Genomic DNA, 24,895 nt, shown 5'->3' on the forward strand with positions numbered 1-24,895 from the left:
TTTTCCTATTTTGATACAACCACTAATAGTAATGATAAGGTATAGAGCTTAAAGTTCTCCGATTGTTTTGATTTGGCCCTGTACAAATATAATTGATTTAAATTAAATTTTCAGGTAAACAATTTGTGAGCAACTTCAAGATGATGTTATGAAATCGTTTCAGAAGGTGTGGTGTTAAATACAGGTAAATCAAGTTTATACAAAGGTGAATGTTGAAGTGTTTCATGTCGGCGTGTTCACATTTCACCGAGTTTGGATTGTGAGGAGGACGAGGACCAGTTTCCCTCTAATTGCCAAGTGCTGCTCCTTTGTTGGGTTTTCGTTATAATACTGTAAGGTCTAGACCTGAATGTGTAAAGTGCCCCGAGACTACTGTGAACTGGAGCTATACAAATGAATTGAAATGAAAGGAACACTGCAATTTAACAAAATTAGATAATTACCCTTAAAATATGAACAACCTAATTACACGAAGTTTGGCTAGCTCTGTTGAACTCAGCTGAGCTGATAGAGCCTGCTGCAGAGGCCATCACTTTGCGTCTTCAGACACACACCTTCCACACTGCTTATCCTGAATAGGGTTGTTGGAGCCAATCCCAGCTGACATTGGACGAGAGGCGGGGTCCACCCTAGACAGGTCGCCAGTCTGTCACAGGGCTGACATGTAGACAAACTTGATTCTAGGGGCAATTTAGAGAACCCACCCAGGCACAGGGAGAACATGCAGAGTCTGCACAGAAAGGCCCCGGGATGGCCAGGGCACAAAACTGGAACCTTCTTGCTGTGAGGCCACAGCGCCAACCGCCGCTCCACTGTGCTACATCAGACAAACTCACACCCGTCAGCTCCCAGGTAACAAGGTGCATTGAGTATGTCTCAGTTGTCCTTCATCCACCACATCATTTCTTCTTTTATCAGAGCCACAGCAGTTATTGGGATTTTAAGTGGCCTTACTTTAAATTAAGGGAATTCACTCTCTGTCAAACGGGTTACGCTTACTGATCTGTCAAACTGATGGGCGACCTTTTTTTTGTGATTTTTTTTTTGTTGTTGTCATTATTAAAAGAAGTTCCGTCAATGACCGAAATGATTCGGTTAATGTAATCTCTGCATTGTTATCATTGAATCTTTAATTGAACTGTTATTGAATCAAATCGTACACGAATGGAGAAAAGGTCACACAGTCCTGTCCCTACTAATTACAAACAAACTGTGCTGTGTGTAAGAGGTGCAGTAGGGCAACAGTGGCTCAGGAGGTAGAGCGGGTTGTCCCCTCACTGGAAGGTTGCCAGTTCAATTCCATATGTCAAAGTGTCCTGGAGCAAGACACCAAAGCCGCAGGTGCTCTCAGTGATGTCACTGGTGTGTGAGTGAGTGGGCAAATAGTGTGTGTAAGACCAATACCACAGTACTGTCCTGCCCCCCACCATGGAGCCCAAAGCTCAGGGAGTTTACTCACCTAGCAGGACTGTGTAATCAGATACTTTAGCTGCTCTCCTGCCCCGTAGATCCACAGCTATATAATGTTTGCACATAACACAGCTCATTACAGCTGAATGCAATGTAACTGTTTCACTGGCTACATTTACAAGGAAGTATTAAAATATTCTGTGGAGTGAAGGAAAAATAAATCAGGCATGAGCACATATTTGTTTTATTTTTGGAAGAAGTTAAGTCCCTGTTGCCTTTTCTGCTGCACGCTTGCTCATGCCCTCGCAGTTCTGGGATGGTGGTCCCACCCCCACTTTTTGAGTCCGGGGGCTTCAGACCCGGGCCGCGTGAAAGACTTGACAGCAGCTCGTTGTTCTCCGCTGCCCCTCTGATTGAAAGAATTTCACTCTGTCTGCGGGGGCCTGGGGGACTGGGACATGCCGAGCGCTCTCTCTAGGTCCTGATGAGTTTATGTGACGTCTGATGTGTTTGTAGGTGGAATCGAGTCGCCTCAGCCACGGCGTCCACAGTAACAGTTTCCAGGTACAACTTGAAAGATCAAATCTCATTTTGTTTTCAGTCTTATGGATGATTTGAACTAGAGACTAGAAGATGACTAGAAGACTAGAAACTAGAAGATGATTCAAAAATTGTTTTCTCTGTTGAAACTACATTAACATGTCCACGACCAGCAGCAGCAGGGAGGCGCTCGTCTTCTTCCTCACTGTGAGTTTGCTGTGGTTTTGGATTTGGGATGAGGTCTGACATGTGAACCTGACCCATCTACAGCACCGCGGTCTGTTAGATGTCACTGGTGTAAAATGACTGATGACCTCTCTAACACCTGCTGCTGTTATCCAGCTGTCTGCCTGTCGATGCTCACACCTGCAGAAGTCTGGAGGAAGCAGCAAGCACTCACGCTCCTGTCGGGGCTCCAGACAGTAATTCACTCATTGCTAGTGGGGGTCATGAGGTCATCAGGCAAACACAGCGTTGTCAGTGAAACAGCGTGAACACACTTTAGTGTCTTCTACCTCTTGTCACCTGGCGCGCAGGGAGACAGACACACGGCCGAGAGAATCACTGTGTTACAACAAAGTCGGCGTAAATCAGGTCTGACAGCAGCTGTGTGATCAAACTGATGGATCACACAGTTGGTTTCTCTGCTAATTATGTGACCTATTCACCTGTCAGTCATTTTTAATAGATTAATTAAAATGTGATGTCTTCAGATGTCTCGTTTTGTTGGACAGATTCAGCTCACTGAGAGAAACAGAATCATCACGTCCAAGCAGCTCGGACTTTTTTGTGTGTTTTTGCTTGAAAATTCACTATTTCCTTGCTGATCGACTGATCGATTTAGCTCTATGTGAAATCTGGAATCAATATTTGCAGCATTCTATAGTTGGCTCAAATCCTGCGCCAGTTTCTACTGGCTGTTTCAAGCCAGCAAGACCAGTACTCTGCCCACTCTGGTGCCTGTGTGTTAAACTGGCACGCAGCTAGGTTGTGGTGGTTTTAATTCCCCTCTGTGGGGGCGCACGTGGTGACATGGGGGAGGGTGATGACCCCTGAGTGTTTGGAATGAAGATGGTGGAGCCAGGCCATCAGACTTTAGTCTGCTCAGTCGGATCACTGTCATTTTACTGTGTTGTTGTCAGTAACAACAGTTTGTCTGAAGAAAGATTGTGCGGGGGCCACACTTCACCGTCTGACGCTCTTAGTCATGTCGGAGATGTTTCTCCTCCTGATGAGGATGCAATGAAACACTCAGGCTGTGTCCACATCTCAGGCCTTAACGCTCAGCTCTGACCTTGTTCCGTGTGTATCGATGCCATGCATCCGGCTCCGGTGTGAACACCACTGAGTCCCTAAACTGCCACACATGCACAGATGTAGCTGAAATGTGAGCCACATGCACACAAGAATAACAACCAGGTGGTGTGTGTGATGGTCAAACGGCCCAGTTTCCTCCCAGACTGCTGGGTTTCGATATGTTCCTCCCAGTTTGGCCTGATCAGAAGCTTCTCCATAAACATCCACTGACCCCGTCGCTGTCCCTAACACCTAAACCTATCCTCCATGTTTATTGTATTTGAAGGCCACAATTTGCCAACTCCTGGACACAGGGACAAAGCTCAGCCTCTCTAAGGTGGCATATTTGAAATCTATTAAAGTTTCAAACATTGCTTTTCAGGCGGAGATATTCACCCAGTAATTGACTACCGTGAACCTGCAAACAGAGTTCTCTGCAGACCTCCCTCTTACATGTTGTTAATTCAGGTCAAGACCCAAATCCTCCTAAATCACTACCAATCTGCAGTTATAGGCAGCTTCCTCCTTAGACCTACAGACATCACAATACTAGGAAACTTTGGCTCTTTGGTTGGAACTAACCCAGGTCATGTGGGTACGGTGCTGATCCAAAGAGCAACACTGTGAAATAACTGGCATTTATGGAGAATTGTACTAATGTTTGTCTAATGTTAATATTTTGTCACTTATGTTTCTGCCATCATCACTCAGGTCCGGTGTGTTGAGTCTGATTGTTTCAGTTATTGTGTCCACCCCCTGAGCAGCTGCACGTTGTATCATCTACAGTGACATGAAAAAGGGATTCAAGTGTTTCTGCTGTTTTCCACCCTCACAGATTCGCTTCCTCTTCGCTGCTTCCTCCTCATTGTATTTTGCGTTTCCTTCCTTCCTTCGCACTCAGCACACAGACCCAGGGTTATCGGTCAGATCCTGGTCTGGTCGTCGTGTCCCTGCCGTGTTTCAGTGCTGCTGGACTCGGGTTATGTGTCAGGTTCACAGTGTCACAGCAAAGGTTCTGTGCATCCTCTGTCAGCCTGGAGATTAAACTGGAGTGTATGTGATTCGTTGCAGTGACTCGTCAGCAGTTAAAGAAACCTGAACCCTTTCTGTCCACACACCATTTGGATTAGACAGTCATTAATTGATTTAATGTTCATCATGTGAAAACTGCTGATTCTGTCTGACTTCATCATCACGTGATCATGAGAACAGCTGAAATTACTTTAACAAGTTTAACTATTATTTTTATTGTCAATTAATCTGCCAGTGATGTTATTGCTCAATTGATGACTCATATAGTCAGACATAAAAGAATATAGGAAGAAATGCCCAGAGCAGCTTTGCAGAGCTGAAGGTCACATCCTCATTTGTCTCTGTGTTCGACCACCTGCCCTGATCACAGGGTTTTTATGACTCTAATAGTTTATTGTTAAATAAGTAAATAAGTAATGTGATTGTCTCCACAGCCAACGTGGCCTAATGTTTAGGCCCGTTGGGCCCGTTTCAAACTCTGATGTGCAGCTACACATAACCACAGATTTACTGGGTTAGGGTCCACTTACAGGCTTTACCTCTACATTTTGGATACTCTTTGACTCTCTTTATAACTCTTGGACTGGAGAGTGGAGTGTGTGCATGAAAGCTCCTGAAAAGGCTGGTAAGAGGCCCTTGAGCTCGGAATGAGCGACAAACTGCCGCTTTCAGGGTCAAGAATGAACTTTGATGCTGTGCTGTCAAAGTATTTTAGCAAACGATCTGAAAACACTCACTGAGGTGTAAAACCCTTAGTCTGGTCTCTGGACCCAGGGGGAAAGTTTTTCTCCAGGTGAGTCCAGACCCTGAACATCAAGCGATTTCACTACATGTTCACTGAATGATTTGGTGGCTTTTGTTCAGGCCCCCTCAGCAGCAGAGGAACATACAGACTTTAATGCTGAGTAAAGGAGAATGTTTTCTGACTTCTCTCCTCTCTGTCTTCAGCTGGCCTCGCATGTGTCCTCGCCACCTCCTGTAGCAGCACAACACTGAGATCTTCTCTCTCTGCTGTGTAGACATCATGTCATCGACCCAAAAGGAGAGCAGCGAGGGTGGCTGGGGCTGCTTGGAGGCCCTGGGTCTCAGTCAGAAGGAGCTGGTCCTAGCCGAGGCCCTGCAGATGGAGTACGACGCCCTTTCCAGACTCAAGCAGGACAAGAACAGCACAGGGACCAACCAGACCCACTCCAAGACCCCGAATCCCTCTGTTGACTGCCCCCGACCCACCCCCAGCCCGCCTGTTCCTGCCTCCGCAGGAGGAAGCCTGCCGCAGGGCCTCTCTGGATCCGACTCCTCCCTGAACCAGCCTGGTGGGTCCCAGTCTCCACATTCCATCCCATCCAGGGTGCCTCCTCCTCAGGGAGGCTACATCAAAGAGTCCCTGTACATCCTGGACAGTCCGGAGGTCAGCAAGTTCAGGGACCCTTCAGGTTCCAGCCTCAGGGACTTGCTTGGATCTGGAGTAGGGCTTTTTCCCAAAGGCTTCCCCTCTCTTCCAGATGATGTCCCTCCGGCAATCCCCCCGCGAAACCCCATCCCCCAGTCGTCAGTGTCAGAGAACCCCGACCTGCCCCCTCGGGGGTCCACTATGCCCCGCAATGTGAATCTGTTCACCCCTGATGTGGATCAGCCCAAAGTGACCTCAGGGGAGCTGAACTACGACAACATCAATGAGTCACTGTCCAGACTCAATGGGAGTCGGGGGCCTCGAGATCGGAGGGCGAACGGGGACCAATCAGGGAAGCCTGTGGCTCGGAGTAAGACCCTCCCCCCTCAGGTACCACCTAGGACGTACCTACCTGTTCCCAAGAGCAACAAGAACCAGCGGCGGGTGTCTGCAGACCCGGTAAGACCCTGCTGATTTCTCTGTTCCTTAAAGGACAAGTGATGTTCCTGCTACTCATGTGATCATATATGATGTCATAATGATGTCACTCAGATGTCTGTCAACTAATGCATTTTTACCATTGATTAATCTATTTATGATGGTAATAAATAATTAATAAATGGTTTAGCGTGTAAAACATCAGTCAAAAGTGGAAAATGTCCAACAATTTAAGTCCAAAACCAGACTTAAATCTGAGACCCTGAACCCATCCAATTTTTTTCAAGATTTGATTGATTGATTATTAAAAAAAAAAAAAAGGCAATTCATTTCCTGTTGATTAAGTGTTGCAGCCCAGAATGTTACATAAAATATTTTACATTAGTCTGGATATTATTTAAAGTATTTTGCTTTTGGCAGTAGCTGAACACTGCTGCCCGTTGAGAAATGAAATCATGTTGTCTCTAAACTCTAACAACATGGGTCAAACATGCTGATGCATCAGGGCTGAACGTCTGAGCATAAGCAGGGACCTTCTCAGTAAAACAGAAACAAAATTTAACCTGGTGGGTACTTCCTGATTTAAACTAGGAAGTAGCCACCAGGTCCCAGGGACTACAGATCTGACCAAATTGTTGGCTTTTGGGTCATAATACCTGTGTTCCATTGAGGTTTGGTTCTGAGTTGTGTTCCCTCTGACAGGTGTAGGTCTTTATTCGGTTGGATGTTTCCTACCAGGTGCCACCAGGTGTAGTCTAAAGCACCGATTGTGACATTTCCTGCATCAACAGCTCTGCTTACACAACAGGTTTTACTCAAACATCTCCATGTGGCGGGTACATTTTATTTAGGTTACATATGGTGGCGTAAACAACAACAAAGGCTCTGTGGGTTCCCAGTGATCTGGCTGCAGTGTCGCACTTCACACCGCTGTCAACACTGTGAGCACAGCTGCTGCAATCAGGTCAACATCTCAGTACCTCATGTCTGTTAAACCTGTAACGTTCGCTGTGAAGGGCCGTCAGCTCTGTCATTTTTTTCAACTTACTATGACCTGGATGACTGAGAATCTGCACGGACATGTCACACTTCTCACCTGTATTATGTTGCAGCACTGAATAAAGCTGAAATCAAGTTTTTACCTCCAAATCATTCTTCTGCAGGGTCAGCCAAACATGTGTTTCATCGATCTTATGTTTGACTGAGTGTGTAGGGAGTGAGGACCCTAACCCTCTTATTGTCCAGGACCATGGTTGACAAACACACATGGGGTCTGTTGTACTGTTGCCTCAAACAGTCCTAAGAAGGACACAGCACATGGGGTCAGTTATCACAGTTAGGATTATTGTTTGTTGATTAGAACCAATAATATCAGTAGCACTTGTTTCCTTGTTGTGTGGGAGTTTGGAGAACAGCTCTTCTCTTCATGTGAGCGTGGATTAAAACTCAGTTTTTGATTCCGCTCAAACACAGAAGAAGAATTTTCACATCGCATGAAAAGACGTCAACACAAATCTAAGAAATGTTCTCAGTCAAAGCTTAAGCGAGCAGCTCTGGCTTAGAGACATGTTTACTGAGGGTGTTGCAGCTGCAGGTTTCTGGTTCGATGGTTCCTGGGCGTCAGTGATAAGCTGCTGCGAGCCGACCTGTCTCACGTTTCCTCTGTGACGTTCTCTCGCTCAGGGCTCGACCCAGGCAGACACTCCTCATTCCTGTTCATCATATGAGACTGAAGACGTGTCTGTGGAGTCGGCCCCTATCCTGCTGACGACAGCTCATCACACACGTGGTCTGCAGTGGATGTCCTCTCTGGTCCTGTAGACCCAGCTCTCTATTACAGCTCTGTAGCAGCAAACAGACAGTTTGTGCTAACCCTCTCATGCACTGTCCAAATAACGACATAGGTTTTTCCTCTATTCCTAAATAAACAGTTTGACACAACCATTTCCTCTTTTTTACAAATGGATTCATTATTTAGTGATATTTGCTTTGTAAATTATTTAATTAGAGTAGGATTATGACTACTGCATTACAACACGGTGACCTTTCTGTTAATGGACCAATGTTTTCCACTGATACAGATGCGCACTTGCACAGGAAGTGATGTCATAGCCTGCTTCTCAGCTGTTTGTAAAAAAAATCGGTTTCAACAGGACATCTGTCAAATCAAGAAGGTCCTACAAAATCACCTCAGCTCCAGGTTTACTGAGGTTTTTAAATGAAAACAGTGCCGCTAGTCTTTTGTGTATTCTTGTAGTCCTGTGGTTGGTTGGTTCTAAACAAGCTGTGCTCTGATTGCTGGGCTCTGGTGTGATTGACAGGTGTCCCTGGGCTCCAGGATGCATGGGTTTGGATATGAGCTGTTCCAGGTGTCTGAGGAGAGAGACGAGGAGGTGGCGGCTTTCTGCCACATGCTGGACGTGTGAGTAACACATGTAACACGCTAACACACCTGCAAACACTTTTATAGCCATCTTTGTGAGGACCAGCTTCAGTTTTTCAAAGAGGTTCACAACAAAAATCAGGTTGAGGTTAGAGGTCTGCAGCAATAGTTTCGTGTTTTATCTTTATTTCCCTCTGTAGCAACCACACACCTGAGATGTCACCGGTCTGCATCTCTGTCTTTCAGGTTACGCTCAGCATACCCCCACAGCGACCTCTCGAAAAACGCCGGCTTTGTGTGGTCTCCATCCGTTGGTCACGAGGAGCTTCATCAGGGGCTGGGGGTCAGCGTGAAGGTCACCGTCATCAGTGAACACTTCAGAGAGCCACTCACCTTTACCTGCGATGGTAGGACTCCGTGTTCCATCGGCCCTGCCATAGAAACCAGTGTTTCCTGTGTATAAAGAGGTTGGGCATGGCAGCATTGCTGCCTGGATACTCCTCCTCTGTCCTCATCTCTCTCAGCTCTGTCTTCCATTCCTAATCTTGTGTTCCCTCTGTGGAGGTGACCAGTCATTTAACAAACTGGCACAGAAAAGCCCCATATATTTGTATATTCTTATAATATATAAGATCATTTACCATAACAGCATCTCTGTGTCTCTGAGGTTCGTCCACGGTGGACCTGCTCATCTACCAGACTCTATGTTATGCTCAGGATGATCTGGATCACCTGGATGTGGACGATTACCTGCTCAAGGTCTGCGGACACGAAGAGTTCCTCAACAAGTAAGAACCTCAATCCTTCAGAGTCCCTGAGCCGATCCTGGTTCGAGGACTCTGTCTTTGTGGTCTGGTTTTGTTGTTGAGTGATACTGTATGTGTCTGATTCGTTCTGATAATTCAGCTCTTAGCATTTGCCTTGAGTCCTGCCAGTCCTGTGACATAAAGAGTCCATCTACAGTATGTGTAGTAAACTGGGTGTCTGTGCTGTATTTGGTGTGACTCATCTGGTTCTCTATGAAATAACTTGTATATTGAATGTGAATAATGCTGACAAACATATTTTAGTTTTAGTTCTTCAAAGTGAAACCAGGCTTTAAAACAGTTTGGTTTAATGTTTTAGTCTTTGCTTTTCTGTTCTTGGTACAGATAAGACAGGAAGAGTCTCTTATCTGAGTCTGCATTTTCTGATTGATAGGTGTGGTTGGCATGTTTTTAACATGTCTGTGACTCAGAGTGAAGCTCAGCTCCATTTGCAGCTCTGATGAAAAACCCCCTCTGTGTCTGTGGTTTGTCTGTTTTTATTTTTCTGGCTCAAGTTCACCATCATTTCTGTAAAAAGTCAGTTTCACATCCTCAGTGTCAGCTTCTGCTGTAGAGCTGCTGACAGAGCTTTTTCAAGTAAAACATGAATGGAGTACTGCCCAAAGTAAAACACAACTGTATGTCTGGAGCCATGAGAGCGAACCCTCTCTGACACTGTAACATTCATCACACGTCAGAAAACTGAACTGCTCAGTGAAGAGCAGAGAGCTTCAAGTTTACACTCTGAATTGGCACATGCAAAGTTTATTTGTGCCACAGGAGAAGACATTGTCTGTATGGTGGCTTCTGTAGGACAAATTCAGCTTTTATTTGTCAGAGCTGAACGTAGCTCATTACAACAGTGCGAGAGAAAGAAATCAACAGCGACCAAATTTTCATACATGTAAAATTATGCAAAATGTATTCAAGGAGGTTCAACATGTCAGAAATGTCAACACTTTATCAAAAATATTAACATGACAACAAAAACAATCAAGAGTACATCCAAAAACGCCCGAACTTTAACCAATTTGCACAGGCTGCATGATGAGTGTTACGTCGGCTCACTCGCGGGAGCAAGGTGAGTAAGCAAGACGGACTCAGAAGTAGGTTCAACAGTTCAGACCAGAGGGTTTATTGGAAAAACTGCAGGTAAGCACTGATAGTCTTAGCAGAGGAATGAGGAGATGCGACGAGTGGGAACAAACTCCGTGGACCAGTTGAGGAGCCTGTCGGGGGGCTGAGGAGTGTGGAGTTATGGTGACAGGTCCCACACAATATGGAGGCAAGGACGGCAGACACTGGTGACAGGGAGGACAGGAGAGGAGTGAAGTAAGGATGTGAGGACCAGGCTGACCTGAGGAGTCTTGAGGAAGACGTCTGTCCAGAAGGGCGAGGTGAGTAGCCGCTGATGGCAGGTGAAGGTACACAATCTGTGGATTGTATTGTCGTAGAAGGAAGCCAGATTATCGTTAGTAGTAGATAACATACTGGCATCGGAGAAGTATTCACCAACGCCTTAAGTAGAGAGTGATCTCAGCCGTGTAGCTCCGCACAGGTGAGCACCAAGCCTGATGAGTGTGCCTGCAGAGGGAAAGAAAAAGAAAGGAGAGGCAGGTAGCGCAGGGCAAGCCTGACAATGAGGATGTCACATTAATAAAAACTCTTCATACTCTTATTATAAGGGTTTATACAGTAAAATCTGTGCTTTGCTTTCTAAAGATATGGTGCTTTAATGAATAAAAACAAAGTGAGATGAAGGAAGAGTAACAGGTGTGATTAATAAAAATGCTGTGTAAATTGCTCCATCATCAAAACATGAAACTCACTTAAATCACTTTTGGTCTTTGTTGAGACAGACCTAATCTTTTACAACAGATAAATACTGTAAACATTTATATTGATAATATTTTAAACCAGCTCTCTCTGTCCTTGTCTGATTAAATCCAGAAACTGCAGATGAGGTTACGGTAGTTTTTCAGCCCTGAGTATTGTCTGCAGAATTTCTCTCCGGTACAGCTGCTGCCTAGTTGGTCTGTAGCCTGAGAGGTGAAACCCAGGCCAAAACAAATCCCACCGCTAACTCCTCGCTGCTTATTGCACATGGTGACAGAGTTTTCGTCTGGATTTAAGCAGCTGGACCGAGACTGTGACAATGAGTCCCGCTGCCCTCACCGCTGCCTTCAGTCACACCACACGGCTGCGCCGAGGGGTAAAAACCAGAAGAATAAAACACTAACACTGCTCTGTGGTCTGTGGTTGCACTCATAATGACAGGCTGCTGCTCAGCTGTGGTGTGTGTCAGCGGAAGTGTGTGTCAGGCTGATAGCCTGTAGCTGACAGGACGACTGTAACTGTGCTTATTATGGTATGTGTAGAGCAGCAGCAGCGTCTGTGCTGCTCCACCCTTGGTGCTGTGTCAGTATACCGTCCTGAAGCACAGGTGGTGCTGACATATGGCCGGTGGTGGAAGAAGTACTCAGATCCTTTACTTAAGTAAAAGTAGCAATACAACAGTGTAGAATACTCTTCTCCAGGTAAAGGTTCTGCATTCAAAATCTTACTTAAGTAAAAGTACAAAGGTATTAGCATTAAAACATACCTAAAGTACTAGGTATGTTTTAATGCTAATACCTAAAGTACTAAAAGTAAAAGTACTCATTATGCAGAATAGTACATATTAGATTATTGTATAGCATCTTGTGTTGATCACATTTAATGCTGCAGCTGGTAAAGGGGGAGTGAGTTTTAACAAGCTTATATGCATTTAATTTGAAGTACTGCTGGGTAGTTTGTGACTTTGTATTTTTTTGAATACTGTATTTTTGTATTCATCTGGTTATGAAAAGTAGCTAGTAACTATAAAGTTATAAAATAAATGTAATGCAGTAAAAAGTATAATATTTGCTTCTAAAATGTAGTGAAGTCAAAGTATGAAGTACCAGAAAATGAAAACACTCAAGTACAGAAACCCTAAAATTGTACTCACAGTAAGTACAGTACTTGAGTAAATGTACTTAGTTACTTTCCACCACTACATATGGAATAATCAGCATATGAGCCAGATTAAAGTGTGAAGCTCTGTTCAGACAGGAAGAACATCCCTGGGGTAGGGGTTAACACGTTAACCCTGGTGAAGCCATAAGATCAGGTCTGTAACAGACCTGGGCCAAAGACAAAGACTCTGAGTGTGGTGAACTGGTGCCTCCCCTCCGAGTCCTACCCCAGTGACATGTGAACACACATGTTGATGTGTTCCTTCCTTCCTGAGGATATCACTGTCTCTGATGTCCTTCCAAAACAAAATCAATCTGATCAAGCAAAGGTTTATTTGTGCAGCCCATTTCATACAGGATTCATTCACCAGGCAGAGTTCCAGTCTGCCTCCAGCTGTTTCCTGATTGGTAAACTCAGGGGCCAAGTGTGTTTCACTGTGTGCAGAACAGAGTTGCAGCCTGCAGGAGACACCAGCAGAAGTCTGTTGTATACATTAAACTGTCTTCATCTCTGTCTCTGTCTCCCAGCTCTCAGACTCTGGCCGGCCTAGAGTTTGTTCAGCAGTGTCTGAAGTTCGACCGGGATGTCCGCCTGTTTCTCACCAAGCGATCTGCCATCAGAACAGAGCTGGCCCGCATGGTACGAACACACACACACACACACACACACACACGCATCAGAGTTGGATGTACTGACACAAAGGGTTAACAGGTGTCTTGTCGTAAACGTGCGAATGTAGTGTGTCTGTGCACAGAGCTGCTAACCCCTGCTCCACCTTGTTTCAGTGCTGAATACAGACTGTTCAGTGCAGCGATTTGGTCTACGGGGGACACGTCTCTGTTCGATGTGTGTTAGTGAAAAGCTTTGTCTTAAGTCTGGGTCTTGCTGTGTTCCCTCTCAGCGGTCACTACCTCCAGACAAATGCCCAAACTGACCAGTCAATGACTGACCACTGTCTTGAGTTACATCAGTGATGGTGGACGCGTCCCAGCTGTGCATCAACCATTGGCTCAAATATAAATACAGCTGAACATAAACAGGAAGCCTGAATAAACATGGTGTGCAGCTGTACATATACAGGTCAGTGCGAGACTGCGCAAACGTTATCATCAGCTCTGGTTCATTCAGACCCAACAAGTCCTCCAAACTAAACAGTCAGTATTAGAACAGAAATACAGGAGATGACTGGCAGCAAACGGGAATCGCAGCTCCGGTTTCAAAATCACACGTTTGGGGGCAGTTGTGGCACAGGAGGTACAGCGGTTTGCCTCCTGACTGGAACATTGGAGGTTCAGTTCCTGGTTTCTCCAGTCCACATGTTGACATGTCCAAGATCATTTACAGGTTTTTCCCATGAAGCCACATTTTGACATACAGTATTTGAGAAATATTGTGAGCAAAAACTCAAGGTCTGTGTGAAGTGTGACACCTGCAGGTGAGCAGCAGGTACTGAAGAAGCCCTCTGCTATTGGCTGGTCTTTGGATCCAGGTGACATCACAGCCTGGGCTCTGAGGAGGGTGATGTCACCTGGATCCAGGGACCAGCCACAGCAGAGCCTGTTCACTAGTGTGGATTCCATCATTAGATCTGAGAAATGTTGATTTGTAAACAGTAGTCTGGTGCTGGACAGAAAGTGGCTCAGAGACAGAAATGTAGATTTGTACATAGGACTTTTTTCACCTTCTAATTGACAGAAAGACGATGACGAGACGGCGTCCACCATGAACCACAGCATCCTGCTGCAGGAGCGTCCAATCAAACAGACTGTCACCAGGTGAGGGCGGACTCGCACAGGTTTCTCATAGTTAGTTATAGTTACAATTACATTATTATTATTATAAAGGTTACATTTGTAGAGCTTTTGATGCTTTATATGGTTGGCTGGAGTTTGTGATGCTCTAGACAAATAATGTGGCAGAGTCAGATCCCAGACAATAAGGTAGATGGGCCCAGCAACTTAAACACGGCTTGTATTTCTGTTATTGTTCTAAAAGTCCTGCTTCCGCTCTGTGTGTCTGTTTGGTCAGAGAGGCTCTGACTCTGCTGCTGGACACTTTTCACAATGAAGCCGAGTCCTTCCTGCTGTCAGAGGTAACACACGCCTTTGTCTTTCTGTATAGCATCTCCCTCATGCTTTCTACTCATGTAGTTGTCCATATAACAATGAAACCTTTTGGGTTAAAACAGCACATCCTTGTTGGGACCATTTACTGTACATCCATCTTTACAGTTGAAGCTGGGAGTTTGGGGACACACCTTTATCCAAATTGTTCACCAAACACAAAAATCACAAGCTGCAAAAGCCTTAACTATAGCATCTTGTATTTAGTTGATGCACAAAGCAGGTAAAAGTACCGTGTGGGGGTGGGGTTACCTTAATTTATATCTAATAAACCTGAACCTGAGAAACATGTCCTCATTGTCCAACATGTCCCAGCTTTCCAGGTGAAAAACAGGTCCTATTACAGACAGAAGTCTTAAACACACAATTCTTCATTTCTGTTTTTGAAGGTGGAGCTGCCGTTACACGTGGAGCGTCTTGTCCAATCTGTGAAGGTGCTGTGCAGCTCGTTAGCAGCTGTGGAGACACCAGATGTGACCTCTGCCCTCAGCCAACTCCCAGCGTGCCCCTGTCGCCTGCAGCCCAAAGTCCTGAAGGTGAGAGACACTGACAGTGTCTTGTTTTCAGGACACATCAGCTGTTTTTATTCAGGACGGGATTCATGAACACAGACAAGATAAAAAAAAACAACAACTGACGTCTCACTTTTCTTCTTCATGGTTTCCTGTTCATCTGTCCCCCCAGGATGCATCAGTGCTGGCTGTCAGAGAGAACAGAGGTTTGTACCAACAGCTGACACAAGTGATAGATAAAAATATATTAAAGTGTCTGTCCAGTCAGATTCAGTTTTTGTCCAGGTCTGGAGGCACCTCAGATTTCTGCCTCCAACACTGTGCAGGTGAATGGAGTTTAGTTGGTGCTGCTCACAGCTTTGACTGTTTCAGACCTGTAATCTGACACACTGGGGACTGTCAGTGGTCCAAAAGTCAGGGGAAACCTGGAAAAGTATTGCTCATTCATTTGAGAATTATTGTGGTTTATTCATTGACTTGTTTGTCATTTATACACAACAATCACAAAACGTTTGGTCATTGAAATGCCCTGGACATCCATCAGGCTGTGTGTGGCCCTGACACTGTGAAACGCAGCTCTTCACAGCTGATCTGATTTTAGGACGTAAAACTCTGTCGATATATTCCAGTACCAGCAGGCGCTGTGTGATCGTCTCCTTTCACAGAGAAAGTGGTGGAGAAGTTGACGGCAGCCATCTTGGATCTGGTGGAGCTGTACTGCAGCACATTTAATGCCAACTTCCACACGACAACGCAGAGCCACAGCTGCATGGCGCCGGTCCAGGAGGCTGGCCTCATCACCAGCGTGCTGTCCTTCGACATATACGCCGCCCACCGCGTCCCCATCACCTGGGCAGCCAGGTACAACAACACATACACTCACAACCTGGCACAGGTAATTTCTTTACCAGCTTTGCTTTGTGCTTATATTATAATCTCAATATTTAACCTGTTCTTCCTAATCTGTTCAGCCACGAGGGCCTAGTGAGACTCAAACAGATTAACTCCATAAACTGCTCCTCACCACTCTTTGCCCCTTATGTCCTTTTTCCTGAAGATGTAAACTACAGATGCCTGATTGGGACAAACTGAACAAAAAGCAGCCTGCAGTCTGAAGCTAGCAGTAGCTGACTAACGAGTCCCAGCTTTACAGCAGCACCACAGGGACACAGTGTCTAGTGACGAGGTCGACCATTTATCAATTTATGATCCATAGTTTCTACGTATGGCTGATGTTGTTTGTAGAGGATGCGTTTACCGAGATGATGAAAGGTTCTGTAAGTTAGTGCACAGCTAAGGACGCAGAGTTTGTCTTGGGTTTATTTATATATCAGACAGTCAGGGAAATATTAGGTAATGCACCTTTAAGAAGCCAGTAGTAAAACTGTGAGATGAACTCGGTGCAGGAACAAGTATAGTATTTAGCTCTGAAATGTGGTGGAGTAAAAAGTAGTATAAAATGGAAATAGTCAGGTAAAGTACATGAGACTTACAGTACAGGCCTTGAGTAAATGACCTAGTAACCTTCCACCACTGGCGAGGAGCTTATTCTGCTCAGTCTTTAAGACTTACAGTAAGCGTAAAACCAGTGTAAAAGTCATTCAGTGCTGCAAAGTGAACAGAAACAGCCCAGATGTTGCTCCAGGTGTTTGCAGCAGTGACACTGAGAGGAACATGACGCCTTACAGTCTGTGCTCTGTTAGCGCCCCCTGCAGGCTGCATCCTCAGTGTGAACAAACACACTGATTCAGCTGTTCTCAGACCAGCACAGAGAATCGGTGTGATCCTTCAACAAAAGCAGCTCAGACTGAGAGCGGCTTCCTGCTGCACCTCCCCCACCAGCTCTGGGACAGGCTTTCACTCTGACAAAGGGCTGACTGCCTGGGAACCAGCCCTGACCTTTGACCTCTGAGAGGAGGCCAGCCGATTCGCCTGACACCTGGCTGTCAGCAAAACAACATCTGTGAGAGAGAACACACACAAATAAACAGAATCTACAGGGATTTGTAGGGTTTATGCAGCTGTAGAAAGGGCCTGGGCTAGGAGCCGCTGCTAATGTCAGTGCTGATGGATGGGTGACTGAATAGTTGGACATACAGACGGATTGATGGACGGAGTTCTTAATTAATCTCCAAGGATGTTACATGATGCTGCAGGAAAGGAAGGAAGAGATGAGTTAAGTGACAGACAGCCTGAACATGCAGATACCTGAGATCTAAAAGCCTGGTGGAGAGAATGGTCAGTTTATTATGAAACAGCTGTGTCAAACTAAGTCAGTCTAACCCATTAGTCCTGCGGTTAAACCCTCCTTCATGAAGGTGATGATGTTCAGTTTGTGTTGAGATTCTATCACAGAGGTGTTCATCTGTGTGCTCACTGTGGAGGCTGCAGTTTGTGCTTCTGTTCAACTGGACTGTGTTACACTGAGAACTGGTTCTAGTGTTGTGCCCCGGTTGTGAGGCGAAATACCAGGACCATGTGTCAGTATAGTGCAGCACAGTTCAACAGCAGCACAGACAACAATGATTATAAGTTCTGTTGGTGCAGGACTCTGCTCGTGCTCTTAGGTCAGAGATGTTGGCTCTTCGCTGCCTGAGGGACCCGTGGACAGTTGTTGAAGCTGTGGCTGTGGTGCCACCTGGAGGCTGCTCACATTCAGGAGCCTCAGATGAACTGTAGAACTGAACCAGAACTGAGAGCGGAGCCAGATTACGCAGTCTTTGCATGTGACCCATGCATACTGTTCACCTGCGCCGTTCCTTCAGCTGCATTTATATTCCACCGATTCCAGGGAGTGTGGGCTGTGCACTACACACCACGACATGTGTGCACGAAACAAAGGTCACATGATTCTGCTGCTATAGAGTCGTTATCTGCAGACCTGCACCTGAATTCCACCTGTAGCCGATTTCGATATGTTGTTGTCCACGTTAGTGACTCTCTCACTGTTGCTTTGGTTCAGACTGAAATATCTCAGTGTTGTGAATTTAATCTAATTACTTATGGAAGCTTTGCTGATCCTCTGGCTTTATATTTCTGTGAAACATCCCCAGAGGTTCTTGATGAATTGGCACAAAGTTTGACCATCGGGTCAGATGTGATCAGTCAGACAGTGGTGAAACAATGAAACTCTGGAATGCTCTGTTTTTCTCTGTTTCTATCTCATTTACAAAACAAAACACCGGACAACCATATTGTGTTTTTGATGAAGTGAAAAGATGCTGACCTGGACATTATCAAAAGAATAATCAATTGTTGATTAATCAATTAATCGATTGTCACAGAACTAATTAGAAACTAAGTAATTTTTTAAACAAAATGCCAAAACTTCAGTGGTTCCAGTTTCTCAAAGGTGAATATTTTTCTGGTTTTCACAGTTTTCACTGATATAAACCAGGTGTGTTTGGGTGTTGGAGTCATGGTGGCACAAAACACGAATATGTTGACAGATTGTGATTTCATGGGCCAAGCAATTCATCAATAAAATGTTAAGCGGGCCGATCGATTATGGACATTACTGTTAGCCTCAGCGCTAAGTCACAGAACCTCAGAAACATGACGAGGAGACACTGTGTTTACTGCAGACGTGACAGTGTAAAAGTGTTGCTTTACTTTTTCACCTCATATCTTAATCTGACCAGTAAATACAGCTGCCAGATAAATGTAGCACAGTAAAAATACAGTACTCTGAGATGTGAAAGTATGAAGTTAACACGGAGTGAAAATACTCAAGTACAGTACAAGTACCGTGTGTAAAACTACTTTCCAGCAGTTTGTGTTGTGACATGTTGAACATCTGCCAGTTGAGTCTGCCAACATGTCCCATCTCCATCTGACAGGTAGAGCTTGGACCTGAAACTCTGTGCTGTCTCTGGATCCCTGCGTCCACCTGTAGATCCATGCAGGTGGATGTAGGGATCCATACAGGTGCACAAGCTGTGCATGGCCATGTTCACGCTGACTTTGAATATGATGCAAAATGTATTTAAATACTTTTAAATGCAAAGCAGTTTAGGTGTGTCTCCGTCACTCAGTGTTACAGTCTCTGACATCACGTCCCTGTGCTGCTCTCTGATTGGTCAGTTACGAGGGTTTCTTCCTGTCCTGCTCTCTGACTCATGGAGGGGTGGAGCTCTGTGCGCCACAGCACACCAGCAAACAGTCGGTCAGCAAATACCTGTTCCACCTGGTGGTGTGGGACCAGAGGTACGTACCCCCACCTGACCGCCACCTGTCAGAGCGATGACATCACAGCCTCACCTGTACACCCGTAGATCCATGCTCAGCTACACTGACATACACTGATACTCAGACACCTTACACAAGTTCAATAAAAGTGATTCAGGTGCACAAATTATCCAAAAGTACGTGGACACTCCCTGTCCTGGAAATACTGTAGCTGTGCATCATTATAAACACAACGGCAGTTTAAAATGAATTCTGTGGCTTTGGATGATCAGCATACTGGTCTGCTCTTCATCCAGCTCTGCCTCACCTGTCCCCCCTCACCTGCCCCTTCGCTGCAGGGTATGTTTCCCTGTGCAGATCAACCAGCTGCCCAGAGAGTCTCAGCTGATGGTGACTCTGTACGCCAGCTCTCTGCCACCCCCCGGAGGAGCTGAGGACAAGGGAAAGCAGCGGCGCAGCATCGAGGCTTTGGGCTGGGTCACCATGCCGCTCTTCAACTTCAGACAGTGAGTCACAAAACCAGGTCCAGCGTGCTGATCAGAGGGCTTTACAGGTGCTGCTAGGTGGATTCTGTTACCTGTGGACACAACCAGGCTAGCTGTTTCCACCTGTTTCCAGTCTTTAAACTAAGCTCGGCTAAACTGAGCTGGCTGTAGCTTCATGAGAATGGCATCAAGCTGAGCATCTGGCTCTCAAAAGAAGAAGATGATTTCAGTAAATGTGGAGCTTTAATGACACATGCCACAGCACTGTGAACATGGCTGGACAGGAATCTACCAGACAGACATACCCAGTCAGCCCTGTAGTTTCATCCTGAAACATGACACACTGAGATTAATGGAAAATGTCCAGCTCCATACGCACGGTTTTAAAGAGATCAGTCTGTCCCTTGAATCTCATCTTTGCTGACCGAAACACTGCTCGTCCTACTGATGGGTTTGAGGGATTCTTATCGTCATGTGATTAACTGATCAGTGTTAATTTCATAACAAAAACTATGATGAAAAATATTCATCGGCCACTTATTTTTCAGGATGAAAATGAAGCTAAAACTAAATAAAAAGTAACGTTTGATAACGAGAACTGTCATGAAATGCTTACATTTTTCGTCAACAAATAAAGATTAAACAGTAATATGAAAGACAGATGAATGTACATGAGGTAATTTAATGACCCGCCGCATCTGTGGAGTCACAAACTGCAGGCGCTGATCAGTGAAACCGTTTCCTCCACGGGCCAAAATCTCTCTGGTTCCCGAGCTGAAATAGCTGCTGGATGTTTCACCACCGTCTTACATTCAGTAATGTCCTGGAAGAAGCAGGTTCATGAATCATATTCATCTACAGTCCAGAGAATTGTGCACACAAACCGCTGGGACGCACTGGGAAACTGCAGCAGCGCGGCACATGGAGCAGCAGGATAACGTACCGTGAACCGCTGTGAACAGAGATGTAAGGTTAACGCTCCTCTCAGTCAGAGATCTCTCGTGTTTCTGCCAGTCAGCTCCAGGATTAATGTGGACAGTCGGCCATAAGTCATCTCTACATGCAGAGAGTCACTGTTTTAATGTTATCTGATGATTTAGAGTCTCCTCTGAACCCAGTGAAAGCATTTTAGTCCAAGTGTGAGGGAGTCCGACTTCTGCAGAGCAGAGTGATACTGTGGAAATAAAACATCGTTTCCCACAAACTTCACGACAGACGGGAACAACACGTGTAACCATGGTGACTGTACACAACTGGTTTTCGATGGTTCTTATAGATTAGACCTGACAGAAATAAAAAAAAGTTATCCTGTTGTAATTTCCTCCACACCAGCAGCTAACTTCCTGTCAGGCAGCAGCAGCGGGCGGTTGACTGATAGAATGTGTGGTCACAGTGTTTGCTGACCCTCCTCTGTGTGTCTGCAGTGTCCTGACATGTGGCAGGAAGTTACTTGGTCTGTGGCCTTCGACGCCGGGGTGGAGCGGAAATGCTCGGACAAGTTCACCGAACTTCAGCCAGCCGGACAGCGTCATACTGCAGGTGAGACACACCTGTTGCTCTTCCCATAGCTGTGAGGACACTCGCTGACCGTAACCCTCAATTTAATCATCGTAGCTACATGTGTAACCCTGACTCCGACCCTAACCAAATTCTAAACCTGACCCCTAAAACTTAAAAGAAAACACTGATTGTTTTCCCTCTCTGTCATTCCCCCCCAACCCCGTCCAGAGACCAGCTGCACCAGTGAACGTGGTGTCCTCACCGTAATGTGTGAGTCTGTGTGACGCTGGTTTAGCTTATCACTCTGGCCGTAGACCTCCACTGTTGTCCACCAGCTATTGGGGGTGACTGTGGTTCAGTGGGTAGAGCAGTCGTCTCCCAACAAGGTTTGAATCTCGGTGACTACAGTCCACAAGACACTGAACCCCCAAGTTGCCCCCCCCCCCAGCCTATAGCAGCATAACTAAGGGAAGGTTCACAGTCAGGGTGTTCACCTCCTGAACCAACCAATGAGTTGATAAATTGTTGCAGCTCTGAAGGTGATAGTGAATATTATGCTGGAGCTGAAGGTGAACTGCTTCACTTGTTGAGAAATGTTACAGTGGTAATATTTCAGTATTTAAAACATTTAAATATAAAACATGTCATAGTCACAAGTTGCAGTGTCTCTGTCCTCCCTCCGACTGGTCTCTGTCTCTCAGGTGGACTTTCCCACCTCGTCCTTCGAGATCCGGTTCAGTACCCCTCCTCCAGCAGACTTCTGTCCCCAGTACGACTTCTCCAGACTGGATGCCCTCAGTCAGATCCAGCTGCAGGACGTCCTGCACAAGAAGGCCTTCTTCTGGTACACTCACACACAGTCTGATGTTTCCTGTCATTTGAAGCGATAGTAATGTGCCCATGAGCTTGATGTAATGCTTGTGACAAATTGATTAAGAAACTGTTTCTACTTCAAAGAATGTGAATGTTTCTCCACTGACAGTAGCTCAATCAGTAACTCACACTGTGGATCTTTTAACACATGACAGCAGAGAACACTACTGTCACAGATCAGATGGGTCATAAAAATAATGAAATAAATAAGAAAAAACAAATGAATGTAACGAATAAATAAGTGAAGAAATATTCTAATAAGAAATTCTAACAGTTAGTTAAAACAGATAATCCATGTCTGTATAACAGGACAACAGCTGCCAATGCAATCAATTGTAAATATAATTGTTGTACATAACAACCTGAAATCTCTTCTGCCACAATGTGTATATGTATATATAAAAATATAAATAGGTTGTTTCTCTTTTTTCCCACTCTCTTTTCTATTTTAAAAGCACACATTTTTCTATTTTCTTGTTGCCTCACGAAAACACTGGAGTCAAATTTCTCGTGTGTTTAAACATACTTGGCCATTAAACTGATTCTGGATATTGACTTTCCACTGAAACCAATAAAGATATTTATTATTCTAGGCTGCTTGTTTCAGTGGCTCCCTGTGAGTACAGGTCCGTTTTCTGGAGGGTTTGGTATTTTATTGTGTGGCATACATGTGCAGGTTGACGGCAGAGGACAAGCGCCTGCTGTGGGAGAAGAAGGCCTTCTGTCAGTCGGAGAGTGCAGCACTGCCTCTGGTTCTGGCCAGCGCCCCCTGCTGGGAGTGGGCCTGTCTGCCTGAAATCTACACCCTGCTGAGGCAGTGGGCCTGCCTGGGTCACCTGGACGCCCTGGGACTCCTCCACGCCTTGTACGTCACACAGACTCTGCTGTCTGTCTGAAGGGCTGAGCGCCCGAGTGACATCATGAGCACCTGAGTGACATCATTGTGTGCTTGTTTTAGGTTCCCGGACCAGGAGCTGAGGAGGACGGCTGTGCAGTGGATGGAGTCCATCTCAGACTCGGAGCTGGTGGACTTCCTGCCCCAGCTGGTCCAGGTAATGTGGCGACGCTTGCAGCAGGTGTGATCCTGCTAAGCGTTTATTCTATTTAACGCATGACGTAGCATCATGTGAATGTATGTGAACCAGGCATGTATCAGAGGCAGGTGTTTGTTGCAGATATTCTGTTTGATAGGAGCCGATGTTTAGCCAGAGTCGTCCTTGTTTTCTGATTTGCTGTTATAAGCTCTTCCTACATGTTTTCCTGCAGTGTGGGTAAAATCCTAATTGTGTTCACGTATCAACTCACCGCTCTGTGAGAACACTGTGATTTAGGGTTGTATTGATGGAAATGGGCTTGACTGATCCCAATCGCTGTCTGTGTCTGTGTCCCAGGCCCTGAAGTACGAGTGTTACTTGGACAGCTCTCTGGTTCGCTTCCTCCTACGGAGAGCCATCGGGGACATTCACATCGCTCACTACCTCTTCTGGTCAGCTGCTTTACTGGTGGCACTGAAACAATAGCTTAGTGTCAGAAAGATGTTGTCACAGATCCACTTTGTGCCTCTAAAGGATCAGTTTACTAGTTTCCAAACCTCAGATTCTAAATCCAACCAAGTCAAACAAAGTAGGTCAGCGTCTTCATTGGTGTTTCAGACCTCTGCAAGTTCGCACAGAGGAAGTTCTAATTCAGCAGGTTCACAGAAGAGGCCCCATCAAGCAGAACGTAGCTGTGTTGTTTCACTTTAGTTTGGTGTTGGTCTTGATGGCCTCTGTCTCTGTCAGGCTGCTGAAGGACAACCTGCAGGACAGTCAGTTCTGCACTCGCTATCAGCACCTTCTGGCAGCTCTGCTCTGCTGCGTCGGTCGAGGTCTTCGGGACGAGTTTGACCGCCAGTGTTGGCTTGTCTCCATCCTCGCTAAGGTGGCTCACAAAGTCCGAGACGCCACGCCATCCAGCAGACAGGTGAGGAGGACCCAGAGAGTCTGGATAATAATCGCCAGCTGACAGAAACATGTCCAGAAGAGTCGTGTGTTGTTTTGTGTTACACATTCATCAAGGAAGCCTGGAGCTTTGTGCGCTTTCTGTCCAGGTCTAGAAAACACCTGGAAAATAATACAGAAAATTCTGTGTTGCTCTGGAACATAATTGCAATATGTTTTAAAGTAGGTTTGCAGATCTGTCATTATCTCATTCAGTTGACTCATACAGTCAGGTGCATATTTATTTGGACAAGGGCACAATTTTTGTACTTTTGCCTGAGTACACCACCGCAATGGATTTGAAATGAAGCAGTCAATATGGTTTAGAAGTGCGGACTTTCAGCTTTAGCTCGAGATTTCACAAAAATATCTCTGTTTAGGAATTATAGACAATTGTATGTACAGTCCCCCAGTCTCAGAGGCTCAAAAGTAACTGGACCAACTAACATAAAAATATAATTATTATTTTTAATAATTGGCTGCAGAGCCACTGCAGTCAGTGCCTGAAGCCTGGAACCCACAGACGTCACCAGATACTGAGTTTCCTGCTTTGAGATGCTTTGCCGGGTCTTTACGACAGCTGCTTTCAGTTGCTGCTTGTTTGTAGCTCTTTTTGCATCAGTTCTGTGTTCAGTAAGGGAAAAGCACGTTCTGGTGGGTTGGCGTCAGGAAGAATATTCCATTTCCTCACCTTGAGAAGTTCTTGCGTTGCTGCTGCTGTATGTTTTGCGTCATTATCCAACTGTACTGTGAAGCACTGTCCTGTCAGTTATACAGCGTGTGGCTGTCCAGAGAATCTTGCTCCAGAACTGTGCAGCCTTCCATCCATCCATCCTTTTTCTTCCGCTTATCCGGGACCGGGTCGCGGGGGCAGCAGTCTAAGCAAAGATGCCCAGACTTCCCTCTCTCCAGACACTTCCTCCAGCTCCTCCGGGGGAATGCC

At 45.6% G+C, this 24,895-nt stretch overlaps 1 protein-coding gene across 2 annotated transcripts in view; it reads left to right on the plus strand.

Moving 5' to 3' along the window:
• Positions 1 to 24,895, plus strand: part of pik3c2b (phosphatidylinositol-4-phosphate 3-kinase, catalytic subunit type 2 beta) — a 53,061-nt gene that overhangs the window by 1,411 nt on the left and 26,755 nt on the right. For both annotated transcript variants that reach the window (XM_020612134.1, XM_020612132.1), the window contains exons 2-19: positions 5,227 to 6,127; positions 8,428 to 8,528; positions 8,736 to 8,896; positions 9,157 to 9,277; positions 12,820 to 12,931; positions 13,988 to 14,067; positions 14,321 to 14,384; positions 14,805 to 14,951; positions 15,100 to 15,133; positions 15,593 to 15,788; positions 19,011 to 19,133; positions 19,454 to 19,621; positions 21,025 to 21,139; positions 21,802 to 21,944; positions 22,650 to 22,838; positions 22,932 to 23,025; positions 23,365 to 23,459; positions 23,755 to 23,935. In XM_020612134.1, coding sequence (XP_020467790.1) covers positions 5,303 to 6,127; positions 8,428 to 8,528; positions 8,736 to 8,896; positions 9,157 to 9,277; positions 12,820 to 12,931; positions 13,988 to 14,067; positions 14,321 to 14,384; positions 14,805 to 14,951; positions 15,100 to 15,133; positions 15,593 to 15,788; positions 19,011 to 19,133; positions 19,454 to 19,621; positions 21,025 to 21,139; positions 21,802 to 21,944; positions 22,650 to 22,838; positions 22,932 to 23,025; positions 23,365 to 23,459; positions 23,755 to 23,935 — 2,949 coding nt within the window. In that variant the 5' untranslated portion in view covers positions 5,227 to 5,302. The remainder of the gene's footprint in view (positions 1 to 5,226; positions 6,128 to 8,427; positions 8,529 to 8,735; positions 8,897 to 9,156; positions 9,278 to 12,819; positions 12,932 to 13,987; positions 14,068 to 14,320; positions 14,385 to 14,804; positions 14,952 to 15,099; positions 15,134 to 15,592; positions 15,789 to 19,010; positions 19,134 to 19,453; positions 19,622 to 21,024; positions 21,140 to 21,801; positions 21,945 to 22,649; positions 22,839 to 22,931; positions 23,026 to 23,364; positions 23,460 to 23,754; positions 23,936 to 24,895) is intronic.

This window comes from Monopterus albus, unplaced genomic scaffold (assembly GCF_001952655.1).
Source record: "Monopterus albus unplaced genomic scaffold, M_albus_1.0 scaffold121.1, whole genome shotgun sequence".
In the NCBI taxonomy this organism is placed as follows: Eukaryota; Metazoa; Chordata; class Actinopteri; order Synbranchiformes; family Synbranchidae; genus Monopterus; species Monopterus albus.